General features: G+C 40.5%; 1 protein-coding gene across 12 annotated transcripts in view; it reads right to left on the bottom strand.

Moving 5' to 3' along the window:
• The window catches only part of LMNTD1 (lamin tail domain containing 1), a 295913-nt gene that overhangs the window by 196034 nt on the left and 86355 nt on the right, over window positions 1-13524 (bottom strand). For all 12 annotated transcript variants that reach the window (XR_012155635.1, XR_012155637.1, XR_012155636.1 and 9 more), the window contains one exon: window positions 115-240. Coding sequence is in view for 9 of the 12 variants with exons in the window: in XM_073317668.1 (XP_073173769.1) it covers window positions 115-240 (126 nt within the window). In the remaining 3 variants the exon portion in view is untranslated. The remainder of the gene's footprint in view (window positions 1-114; window positions 241-13524) is intronic.

Raw genomic sequence — 13524 nt, 5'->3', positions numbered from 1 at the left:
AGAAGAAAACTTCTCCACACAAAGCCACTGAGATATAACAACTGAGCAGTGGTTTAACCCACTTCCAGTTTTCAAAAATCCATAGCACCTCTATTATATTTATATTGATCTCACCTTCTTCTGTAATGCCATAACTTCAACTGTCACCATATCAACTCGCTGGTTCAGGCGCCGGTTCTCCTCTTGCATTTTCCCCAGCATGACTCGATCAGTGTGTAACCTTATTTGTAACTCCAGAAACTGAGGAAGAACACAGGGACTTGTTAGACAAAGCAACTTACATGATTATTAAAACAGGAATCAAATGCTAAAGTCGATTAGGCAATGAACCACACAGTAGGATTAGCAAAATTTCTTACACACAGCATGATTTGAAGTTGTCCCAGTCTCTATTGCTCCCCCCCCCCACAAAAGTTCTTTATATTAATATTAATCTAAAGACTCATTAAAAATAAGTCTGGAAAGTATCTAAGGAGCAAGCTAGATACACATCAGTTTGTTTTAATCTACTTTTACATTGCACTGCATTTTACCAGAAATTCATTCTTTCAGCAACTTAATTAATTCATAAATCTTATAATTGCACGCATAAGACATGGGATTTTTATTCATATACTATTTGTTTAGCCTTTACTGCTTTTTTCCCAAATGTGTTTTCCCATAAACATGGGATCTGGGCATCTTGGTGAGCTACACAATTATGAATGCAACACAGTAGGTATGAATTATTATGGGTTTTTTCATGTTTTCCCATGCACAAAGAGCAACCATGTACTCCAGTCTCAATTACTTAGATTAAATTAAGAAAGTCAACAAAAGAAATAACAAGTGTAAAATCTCCGTGCAACAGTGCAGTGTGTGTGAGACACCCTTTGTAATAACAGCCCCCGTGAACAGAAAGACTGGAGAACCTCTCACAGCAGCAAGGCTCCTTAGAAATGTAAAGATGCAGTATGCAAAAAAGGATGCAAGTTACAGAAGCTACATGCACCCCAGGCTTCCACTTTCAGCTTACAGTATTTTTATCTTGAATTAGAATTCTCTTGGTTGTGTTTGGTGTAATAGCTATGAGTCCAAAGGTGTTATGGAATATGATCAGTGTTTATTAGGATAAAATTCAACTACCTGAGCAGGAAAGTGCTCTACTATAAAGTGCTCTAATTTGGTCTGAACCAGTTTACAATGGTTTTCACAGAACTCCACCCATAAAATTCTGTGTTAATTGACAGGCAATGTATCATCTAAACAAAATTTCACTCAGTGCTCCAGGAATCTGAAGGCAGGACACTTGCCTAGCGACTTCTGAGAGTTGGATTTTACAAACAGATCCTTTCACAAATGCCAGATACACGACAATGACCCACAGAGAGATAGCCAGCTCAAATCCAGTCTCATAGGGCTCAGATATAGCCTGCAAGCAGGAGGCCAAAGCTCTGCCAGGGCAGAGTAGATATGAGTACCAGTCCTGCTGCCCTATTCATGGAGCAGTTTTTGCATCAGCCTTAGATGAGGTGTGTGCCTAGATACTCTTCTGACTGAAGGGTAACATTGCAAGAGCACAGCAATCTTAAGGAAAGGTGGTTTATGTGAGGGAAAAGAAATGCTGGTCCAGGAGGAAGCTCTCACCCTTTTAAACATTGTGAAGGTTGACTTACACGTCACATGCGTAACATTTATTCTTTAGCTCCTGAAAGGCCAATAAAAAAACAATGCTCTAGCCAACTGGTCACAATCAGGGGTCCACCCCATATAGTCACCTGAGGGATTTCCTGGACTGTCACTGAGGAGAAGAGATAGGGTGGTAGGGTCTTAATTTTGTTGGAGTAAATGGGCCCAGAGAGTCAAAAGTGTTAACACAACCCTGTCATTGTGCTAACACTAAACAGTCAAACATGATTTTGGGTTTTGAGTGCCGAGAACTCAGCCTGCTCAGTACCATGGCAAACACACTAGAAAATTAATGCCAAAGTTTGGGAGTTTATTGATCAGGATACACAAGCAAAATTAAAAAAATCAGAACAAGAGAAAGTATTCTGGAATTAAAATTGAGTGATTATGCAAAACAAAAAAAACTTGTCCAAGTCCCTTTCTCAGAGAGCAGTTGATGGTTAGAGTCTCTTATTTTGTCAGGCAATCCTTCTGGTTAGAGAAGACAGAGTAGTTCTCTTGTTCAATTCTGAGTTGTGAATGATAGTCACTGTGATGATTCTTGCGGTATGCAGCACTGAGAGTCACCTTGTTACCCCTGCCTCCAGTGTGAGGGAGTCTGGCTTATGCTTAGCTGCGTGTCAGCTCCCCAACCATCCTGTTACCACTCAAGCACTCTCCTTTGGGCTATGCCAGCCCTTACTTTGCCTTGCTGTTTAACAATAGATACACGCCCATCCCTGAGTCCCTCTGAATCATTCCCTAGTGATATTCTTTCTTTGTAATGACTGGAGGGGTGTTAATGGGCCTCTCGTTAATAGGGTGTCACTTTGAATGGTCCCTTGAAATATGTCAATCATTTATGCTAAACAATGTGTTCCTCCTTGTATTTAGCTGTGACACTTAGAGTAAATTTCCCAGAAGAAGAGCTCCGTGTAAGCTTGAAAGCTTGTCTCTCTAACCAACAGAAGTTGGTCCAAAAGAAGATATTACCTCACCCACCTTGTCTCTCTAAGATCCTGGGACTGGCATGGCTACAACTACACTACATGCAACTCAGGATCAGCACTTTTGCATGATTCAACTGAGGATCAGCTTAATAATATTAAGCTTTGCTTAATACCACAGCACTGAGATATATTTATAGTTAAAGCAAGAATAAGTTTATCATCAAAGATTCAAGTGATAGTGAGTAAGGATATTGGCAACAAATAGTTACATGTAAAACAAAATCATAAGATGACTTCTAGACACTAAACTTAACTAACAGGTTAATCTCCTGTCCAAAATCCTCTGGATCATTTTCAACCAAGAGTAGTTGTGATCCCTTTCTCATGAATGTAAACTCATTGTCTGTTTACTTCCTAGGTGCAGAATGAGGAGGTATCTTCTTTGCCTCCTACATATACCCCAAATTTCGCTGTCTGTACTTGGAGCTAGTATAACCTGTGGGGTTTGTTTCCCCCGTATGTTGCTTCCCTTTTGAGTTCATATCTCTTCCTTACCATCAGACTTCAATGGGCATCCATTGTATTATCTTAATTTTTACATCCCAACAGAGAGATACATTTATTTCCTCCTGTCTGGAGGAAAATCAGTCTTTCACCTCTGCTGGTGACTAATACCTTGATACAGGTTATAAGAACATATTTTCAGTATATATACACATAACTCCTTACACAGTATCTGTACATATGTTGCGCAATTATACTAATTACCAGTGTGATAACACCTGTCAGTTGCAACCTCACCTGACATTCTTCAGTGAACCAGAATGCACACACAAGAACCAAGAAATAACTGTACCCCTTTGTACACCCTTGTCAATTGGCATTAAAAAGTTCTTGGGCTACAAGTCACTTTCCCAGATTTTCACAAAACAGACAGACTAAAGGTGAAAACAGATAGGATAGTAAAGGTGGTGAAAATATGGCTTTTTGTTGATGTTCTCGGGCAGCTCATCAGACACAGACAGATGCGTTGACCTGACAGGTAAACCACAAAACTTGCAACTCAGGCTCACTTTTCCAGTCTGGGACATCATTTGGCTGGTCTGGTCTGGTCTGGTCTGGTCTGGTCAGGACCTGTGCTTTACTGGTCTCTCTGAGTCTGGGTACAGCTAGCTGGGGCAACTCATCCCATCATGCTGGTGCTGTGTGGTGGCTGCTCTCAGGATCAGGAGAAAAGCCGAAATAAACAGAGAGACAGTGGGGGGACAAACACATGAGGGAAGGGAAGACAGAGCAGGGTGTCATGTGATAGCTCCATGCTGAGGTCTTGTTGGGACAGCAGTGACGATCAGGTGTGTTGAGGTCTGGGTATCATCAGATCCAGTGGTCCTCAAGGTTCACGAACAAAAGACAGAGTCCCTGGAGTGAGCAGAAGTCAACCTTCCCCCCTCCTCCAGAAATCCCTTCGCCAGTCTGCTCTCCCTCCAAGTCTCCTTTTTTAAGGAAGCCCAAAAGGGCTGATGGGCAGAATAACCCATCTTCTTGTTATTCTTCTTCCCACTTAGGCATAATTTCTGACACACCAATTTTGGTACTTTGACTTCTGGTCCCACACTCCTCTTGTTTACCAGGCATGATATCAACACAGTCCTTGAGTTTTATCAGGAAACGTCTTGTGTGGACTAACCCAGTCTTTTTTTCTCCCTTTTGTACCTTTTCCAATGTTATAGGTGATTGGTGCACTTTACGAACCTTTATCCACTTTCCTACAGTTGAGTCCACAACTGAGGTAGGCCTGACGGGCTCCAATTATTAAAAGAGTGGGCACAAATTTCAGCTGCTTGAAAAGTGCCAACATCTAATCCTTGGACACTGAGGGGTGCCATATAGGGGTTTGTTTTCCAAATCAAGTCAGTAGTGATGAGTGTGCAGTGAAATGGGTGTTCTCAGTTCTGTTCCTATTAGACAGATGTCTACATCACATTGACAACCTCAGCACAGAGCACAAGGAGTGAATGGTCATGGAGACTGAACTATCCACCAGGATCCCTAAAGGTCAGGTTTGAGGCACACTGGCTTGTGCTCTTCTCTTCTAACTATGCTTTGAAACAGAGGGGATTCAATCCAAGGACCTGTTCTTCCAACTTCACCAGCAATATATTCACATACATGTACATTTTTATTATTATTATTATAGTAAAGAAAAATCACACCGTCATGTTTATCTAACAACAGTAGTTAAGACAGGCATGACTAATTCCATACATCTTCAATCCATTATGGATACTCCCATATATGAATAATTGAAAAGCTCTCATCTTTACTGGAGTTAACAGAAAACATGCAACACAATCCATTTTTAGAAACAAATTCTATGCACTAAGGAATATGCTTTACCACATTTGTACTAAGCCCATGTTTTAAAATGTGGGTGTGTAGAACAACATCATCTTCCTGCCAATATGTAGTTTGATGATAAATTGTGGTTTTTATTTAATAAAAGTATATAATTATCTGTAATGAAGAAGTGGCTGATGTGAATGTGAATTTTGGCCTTCTTTATCCCTTTGGAGCCTTTGATGAAAGGCACTATGAAAGTGCAAAGTATTATTATTCAAAACCATATCCAAAAATGTATTACAATGCTAACAATTAAAGCATGAAGATAAGAAGCTACAGCAGAGTTTTTTCTGTACTAAAATAAACCCTCTCTTCTCAAAGGTTTTAATATACAGTCACAAATCCTGCTCAAATTTAAGATCCAGCCTGTCTAAAAGAAGTTATGTACTGAAGTTTATGGGCAGAAGTGTGTTATTTTATTGGTGGTTGAAAAGTTGTCTATCAGCCGCTGTAATTATATTCTCCCAATTTTATTGTAACTTTTGGGGGAAAATTGCCAATTTATATATATAAAATGCTGTTTACAAACGGTTTATCCACCACAAGACTCATTTATTTTATCAGAAAGAAGATGCAGAGGGGCATTAAGGTTAAGATTATTTAATGTGCAATATTATGGTCCCAATCATACCATAACCCATTATATAGCTATGTTAACTTTGAATCTTTTGCCTGATGCAAGTGCATTGTGTATAGGGAATCTAACTAGGTAATATGGTTAAAATCTATGGTTAAAACTGCATGGAAAATGACAACACCTGGGTTTTATTTTCACAGTTCACTGTCTTGTTACATGACCCTCTTTATTTATTTGTAGATCAAATGAAATAATACTTCCCAAACTCAAGCAGCAGGGTTGTGAAAGTTAATACAATAATATCTGTATAAAGTGTCTTGGGAACTCTAGATGAAAGTGCAAAGTATTTCCAAAACTAAATGGGTTTCAAGCCTGAGGTGATAGGACTTTTTAAGCAGTTCAGCGTTGATAGTTAGGTATTTCACTGCAAATCCTGTAACCTTCTTTAAAAATAGATATTGGCCCCGATTTTTTGGTCTAGCCAAGGAGCGTTCAGCACAAATCCAAAGGAGTACGGGAAAGGTGGTTCTATGCCCCTTTTGGGCCTTCTTGTTCCTGGCAGCCAGTTACAAATCAGATCAGTCCCCATTATGACAGCAATCTAAAAACTGCTCTAATCTAATGAACAGTCTCCAGAGGCTATTATGGATCCTTTATACAAGAGATGGCCCGGAAACCCCACCTTTTCCCTGCTGTGCCCAATGACAGCCAGAAAAAAGCAGGTGGAGGTAAGAGCCACTACAGCAGCTGTATACCACTAAAGAACTAACTATTCAGGAGGAATTCTCCAGTGGTCACTTCATCTGGCTTTAAGGCTGTTTTGTGCCACCAGAGCACTGCAAAGAATCTCTAATGAACTGGTGAATCAGGCCGAGAAAATGTTTAACTGCAAGAAACAATGGAAAGTAGACAAATCCTCACTTCCCTTGGCAATACTCTCTCACAGTCTCTATTCCTCCCAAACGGAGCAATGCTTTCAACACTCTCTTGTCAGTTATTTCCTGAAATGCTCTTCCACATGTTCATAAGCATTTGAAACAAGCATAAGGAAGGAGAAATATTATAGTCTCATTATAGTTGTCTCAGTGTCTGTAGCAGAACTGTATGTTGGTAAGCTATACTAGTATATAGTTAAACCACTGTACTATTACGATTCAACCTGATCCTATAATGTAGTAGGATTTGGGTTTCAGATAATAAACCCTCTGCCTCAATCCTGGTTAAGGTAGAATACATGGGGGACAGACGCCAGTCAGAGTGGGGCTCTCTGTAGCCAGTGGTGTCAACACTGTAAGGAATGGTGACTCAGTTAAAGTAAGAAGCCTATCCAAATTCCTGTGTATCTAGAATAATTCTGTGCTAAAATAAGAACCTGTACATGTGGGGTGACCTTCACCCCAGGGCAGGCAGCTCACACAAGAACCAATGCACCACTTAAATTCCGTAGGGCTTGGATTAGGCCATCTGCAATGAAGTGAATTTCAGGTTTGGTGAATAAAAAGAAATGCTCTTTTTGTGTTGTGCTACGTTCCTCAGTCTTCAGGACTCAATTTAATTTTGCTAGCAATCTCCTGTATTCCCAGTGCTAATATTTGGGTTTGAGGAAGAGCTTTCTTCTTCACACACCAGTTTCTCCATCTGCTCGATCCTCAAGTGAAGTAATAATCCTATATTTGTGACATCAGTTTGTTGCTATGGAAACAATATAACTTCTCTTTCAATGGTATGCAGTGAGTGTAAAGCGCATACAGAAAGGGATGGATAAGGCTTCACGGGACTGAGGAGAGCCTCGCTTAGAGGCAGAAAGAGAAAAATAGTGTACAAAGATGGAATAAATGAAAAAACCGAAGAGTAAAAGCCAGGAGATAGGTCAAAGGTGGCTTAAAACATCATTTGCGCTTGTCATATTCTCAGGGCATCCAGGGGCTTGCTTGCTTGGTCCCCAGCCTAAGTTAGAGTGGCCTTAAGACTGCCCCAGGACCCAAAAGAATAGCTGGTACACTGTTTTCCATATCCTCCTCCCTTCCCAACACACTCCTTCTGACTCCTGACATGCCCCATACATTGGATGACGTGAAAGGGGCTCAGGAACCCTGTTAGGCCATGGGTATTCCTCAGTGGGATGATCTGCCTGCTGCACAACCTGTTTACGTGACAGAGTAGCATAAAGAGGCCATAGTGGAATAGAGAATCAGGGTCAGAGGATTTTCACTGGTGTTTGACAGTCTAATTTGGCCTGCAGATTTGGAATTACCAGCAGTGATGCATAAGACAGAGAAGAGAACACAGCTTGAGTTTCAGCTCCCAGGGTGAGCCTGCAGCAGCAGCATTTAGAAAAAAAACATCTCTTTATTTGTGAGCTGAACAATTTTGTTCTAACAGCCAATGAAAGTCAACAAACATGGGACTTATGATGCTTTTTTTAAAAAAACCCAACCAGAATCACTCTGGGGAAGAGAGGAAGTGATTCATTAGCTCAGGGTGAAAGAGGTAGGGACAGGAAGGGGTTCCAGAGAGAGGAAGCAGCCTAAACTTATGCAGCATATCACTCATATGCTCCTCATTAGTGACCCAGATTTACTAGCATCCCACAAACATTAAATGTTGGATCCCTTTTCTTGCTGTAAATTATTGATATTAGTAAGGATGAGGTTATAGAAAATGTGAGCTATGGTAAAGAAATTCATGTCCCTTAACTCTTTGTGTAGTACACTAATATTCTTGTGCCCTTTATTCCATATTATGTTCTACATTTTGGCCTTCCTAGGTCAAGGACCATTAAAGAATGAACCCCCATTAAGGGAAGTCCTTGAAAAGGGGTTGAGATTAGAGCAAAGCAAGTGAGTGGGACGCAGCTGGATAGCAAGTTTTAATTAGAGCTGGTCAAATAATACTTCAATGAAAAGTAATTTTTTCCTACAACAAATGAATCCCATTTCCCATCTAACTTTTGTTTTAATATTAGTCACTGTTTCTATAGCACTATTGGTGTGCGTGCACTTTACCATTTTATGCAGGAAGACATAAAATGCTGAATATCTGCCCCATCCTTACAGCTAGAAAGATTTCCCTAATATCTAATCTCAATCTCCTTTGCTAACTCTGCAGCAAGGGAGATTTAGGTCAGATATTAGGAAAAACTTTCTAACTATAAGGATAGTTAAGCATTGGAATAGGCTTCCAAGGGAAGTTGTGGAATCCTCATCACTGGAGGACAGGTTGGACAACACCTGTCAGGGATTGTCTAGGTTTACTTGGTCCTGCCTCAACACAGGGGACTGGACTTCCAGCCCCACATTTCTATGATTCTATAGCTCAGGGCATACAGCAATGTTTAACTAAAGGGGGCACTAGGGAGGAACTTTCCCAGCGGGTTGGTTATACCACAGACTACAGCAGGGTTTCTTTCATGTTCCACTAAAGCAACTTATACTGGACACTGTCAGAGACAGGCTATCAGATTCAATAGACCATTGCTCTGATCCATTATGGCAATCCCTATGTTCCTGTGCAACCAAGGTATACTGATCATGGCTCTATATTTAAGTATTATACAGTACATCTGCAAGAGTTCTCCAGAAATTCCTTCATTCAAGACATTTCATTGGACACTACAAGCCAGATTCTGCTCTTACTTATACCACTGTAAATTAGGAGTAACTCAATTTAAATTATTAGAGTTATATTGGCATATATCTAGTGAGAGAGCAGAATCAGGCCCTATCCTCTGAGGGTAATTGTGAAAGTATTCTGAACTACTGAAAAGCAATAACAAACCCATTACATTAACAGATCTAGTAGAGCGTCAAACAGCCTGCCAAGGAAAGAGGTGGAAACTCTACTTGGTAGGAAAAGACCCCATTTAAAACACTGTATAGGAAAACTCCTGCACTAATGCAGTAAATGATCTGATAGATCTTCCTTTCTCTCTGACTTATGATGAGATCTTGGGGTGAAATCCAGACCAGTGAGGGGCTGTGTCACCATCTGCCCTACAATCTTGGGTGCCTCACAATGCTTTGCTGCTGCAGCTCCCTCCTGGGCCTCTCACAAACAGTCTTCCAGCATGTAGGTCACACCCTGAGTATCTGTGTATAGCTGCAGCCTGCCAGCTACACATCAGCCACATTCTGACTTCCAGCAGCCTTAGTTACTACTTACAGGGTGACCCCAACACACTCCCAGTTTTGGATTTTCCCAAAAAACTCAGCCCTCTCCTGGATAGTCCAGATATATTAGGTCTGTTGCCTATAATAAGATAATCAACACTGGATTAGTATTAAAGAATAAAACAAGTTTATTTAACTACAGAGAAAGGTTTTAAGTGAGTACAACTAATGAGGCATTAAAGTCAGAAATGATTACAAGAAAAATAAAGAAAATGCTTTCTGAACTTAAACTAGACTTGGTTCAAGGTGAAATCCCTTACCACATTTCCAAAAACATTGCTGATCTGCTCCCAAAGTCAAAAGGCTGTTTCTTTTGTCTTGATAGGTGAAAAGAGAGATAGATAGGGAGAGATAACTTGGAGTGTTTTTGCCCCTCATTTTTATAGTCCAGTCCCCTTTGAGATGCATTTTTCTGAAGATTACCTCCCAAAGCAAAGTTTATTCAAACTGTAAAGGAGGCGGCCTGGTGTCTAGTAGTGAAAGAGGTCCTATGCTGTTTCTTTTCACCTCTGTTTGCTGAAATGCAGATTTTCTTGTCTCCTGTCTTCCCTCTCTCACTGCCTGAGGACCCTATTTACAACTTATGTGTAAACTGAGGTAAACACACATTCCTTTCTTTCAGACCTGCTTAACTGGTTCTGCCTAATTGGGACTATGTGGGTTTGAACATGTGCCACCAACATCATTTGGGCGAATTCATAACTTTACAGATAATGTTGCTACACACATTCCACCATGATATTATTGACCAGCAAGTTTTTAGTTTTCAAATGATACCTTGCAAGATATATTTGCAGACAGATTATTACAATAGTGTGTAGGATGTGAATACAGGGGTGCATTGCATTACATGGATATGTTATTCCTGAAAGAGACAGAAAGAAAAATGAGAGAAGAGGGAAAAGGAGTGGAAATTGTGGGCCAGATTCTGTCCCAAACTATGTTGAGTAGCACAATACTCTGCAACTAACCCCACTGGAATCAATAGGGCTACTCACTGAGGATGGGTTCTACATATTGAGAGCAACAGAAGCAGAATCTGGACTCAGCAAGTAGTCACTGATACAAAGGCTGGCTTCAGTTTCATGGTAAAGGAAGATTGATTCTAGATTCTGCTTTACATTTATAGTTGGGAATACACCAGTATATATATTCTTTAACTCTGTCCATTAACATGCCTACAACTAACACATATTTACTCTGTGTGTGTATATTTTATATATAGATAGAATTAATTATATACTGACAGTAAATGTGCGGTAGTCGTAGGCATGTTAACAGACAGCGTTAAAGAATGATATGGTGAATTACCATCTGGCAATGCTCATGATGTTCGCAGGGCCAGAAAGGGCAATGACACAAATTGGGCCTGATTCAGCAAGGTATTAAACTTGTGCATAATTAGGGGCATGGAGAGCTGTCCCACAGAAGTTAGTGGGACTGCTCACATGCTTAAAATTAGGCACAGGCTTAACTACCTTACTGAAGCAGGGTCATTAGTCCTACAGCATCTGGCTCTAATGTGTTTAATTTCTTTGCACGCAGACACAACACACCATACACCTCTCCTGCCCTCTGAGCACCAGAAGGTTGATCATAGATCAAAGTGAAAAGCTCAACCTGTGGAATTAGAGGTGTAACGACTGAAAGTTTCTAATGGAGAGTACAAGAGTTAGGTGAAAAAAAAGAAAGAAAGGGGCCTCTTCCCTATTGTATTCACGTTTTACTGATCTCATCATAGTAGGCTTAAACGAGTGAAAATGGTGAATTCTCTGTAACTTTAAGTTTTTAAATAATGATTTGAGGACTTCAGTAACTCAGCCAGAAGTTATGGGTCTATTACAGCAGTGGGTGGGTGATGTTCTGTGGCCTGCAATGTTCAGGAGGTCAAACTAGATGATCATGATGGTCCCTTCTGGCCTTAAAGTCTATGAAGCAGGGTTTTCTTTCAAGATCTGAACTCCTCCGATCTCTGTGTGCTCATCGCTAATTGCAGGTTGGAGTTTTTCAGCCCAAGGAGTAATACTTGAGAGATGGTCTTCACCAGACCTCAAAGACAAAGAAATAAGCAAAGATAAATGAAGTCTCTGTTTCCCTCCTTCTTTATCCAGCTCTCTGTGAAAGTGTCACAAGAAATTCAGTGTTTTTGTTGCTTTGGAGTTTTTTTGTGCTGTGAAAGAAAGGTTGCACTAGGGAGACTGGATGGTTCAGGGGTTTAATATTGTGGGCCTTTCCCCTCCAGATTAAAGATAGAAATATAGCTCAACAGTGACTTAAAGTCACTATCATCAACAGCTGGTCTATAGACTATGTGAAACGAGCTGCTAGTCTCAGTCCTGTTCCTAGTGAACAGGTGTCCCTATCAAAATAAAGCTTTACAACTGGCACTGATCAGCGTGGTTTTGTTGGTAGCCTCAGAGAAGCCAAAGATTAAATAAGTGAGATAGAAATTCTCTCTTACCCAGAGAGGTAGTTTCTGAAGGTCAGGGCTGAGCCATACTAGTGGGGAAGCTTCCAATACTCATGCCTGTGCTATACGCACAAATTACCTCTGTCAATCCTACGCATTTAACCGGCACTAATTTAACTAATCTAAATCCTCAGATGTGCTAGAACTGACTTGCCATCACTGAAGGTGGAAGGCAAAGGGGATTATAAGCCACCTTTCTGTTGGCTGAGGGCCAACCCGTCCCCTAGCACAAGTTAGAGCAGCCCAGCTGCTCTAATTCACACAAGCCTGCGGTGACCCCATTACATTAGTGAGGATTGTCAGAGCACAGTGTGTGCTGGCTCCATGCTCTCCAGGCTCTAAAATGCCTCCTCTTGCCCCTGGATTTGTTTTGGGGGACTTTTCATGATCTTTAAAGGACATGGGTTCTGGGCCTAAGAGCGGAAGCATGTTCTCACAGTTAAACATGGGCTCTGACACATTTGCCATTTGACTTTGGACAAGTCATTTAACCTCTGCATCTCAGTTTCCCTACCTACAAATATATGCACAGTACTACTTAGCTACCCCCAAGGGATGTTGGGAGGCTTAATACATTTATGTCTGTGAAGGGTTTGGGAATCCTTGAATGAAAGGTACTAGAGAAATGCCAAATACTCTTCTAATACTCAGACAAGTCGCTCTCTGATTTCAGAGGGACTTTGGTTACATAAAGACTGGATGCTCACCCCCGTACTGTGTGACCCATTACAAATTGACATTTACTGCTTTGCAGTCTTTACATTTACCAAAGTTCATAGTATTTGCAGTATTCTACCAACCTGACTAAAATGTCCCAGATTTAGGACAAAAGAAACAGCACAAACCTAAACCTCTGGCCTGATTCTCTTCTCACTCACACTAGCGTGAAGCAGGAGTAACTTCAGTGAAATCAATTGAGCTACCTCAGTGTAAAATACTTTCAAGGAAAAGGAGAATAAATTCCCATTTCTTACAATAGGTCCAATTAGCAGGCCTAGAAGCAGTATATAGTCTCTTACTACCCAAAGTACCCTTATAATCTTCAGAACCCAAAGTTAATAATGAATTCTTGGGAATGAAAAGCTGGGTCAGAGTATGTCTCTTCTTTACCTTGACTTCTAGCATTATTGGACTTGCACTATATTAAGCTTCCATTTATAAATATTCTATGTAGGATTAAAAGATTAATTGATGTTATTAAGTAGTGAACTGTTAAGAATCCAACAGCTCAATAGCTTACATATAACCATCTATGACACATACTATTCATGTCTGTAACATGCTTATAACAACATCTATTAATCCTTTATA

Source organism: Lepidochelys kempii, chromosome 1, assembly GCF_965140265.1.
Source record: "Lepidochelys kempii isolate rLepKem1 chromosome 1, rLepKem1.hap2, whole genome shotgun sequence".
Lineage (NCBI taxonomy): Eukaryota > Metazoa > Chordata > Testudines > Cheloniidae > Lepidochelys > Lepidochelys kempii.
This window is presented reverse-complemented; position numbering and strand designations above follow the sequence as displayed.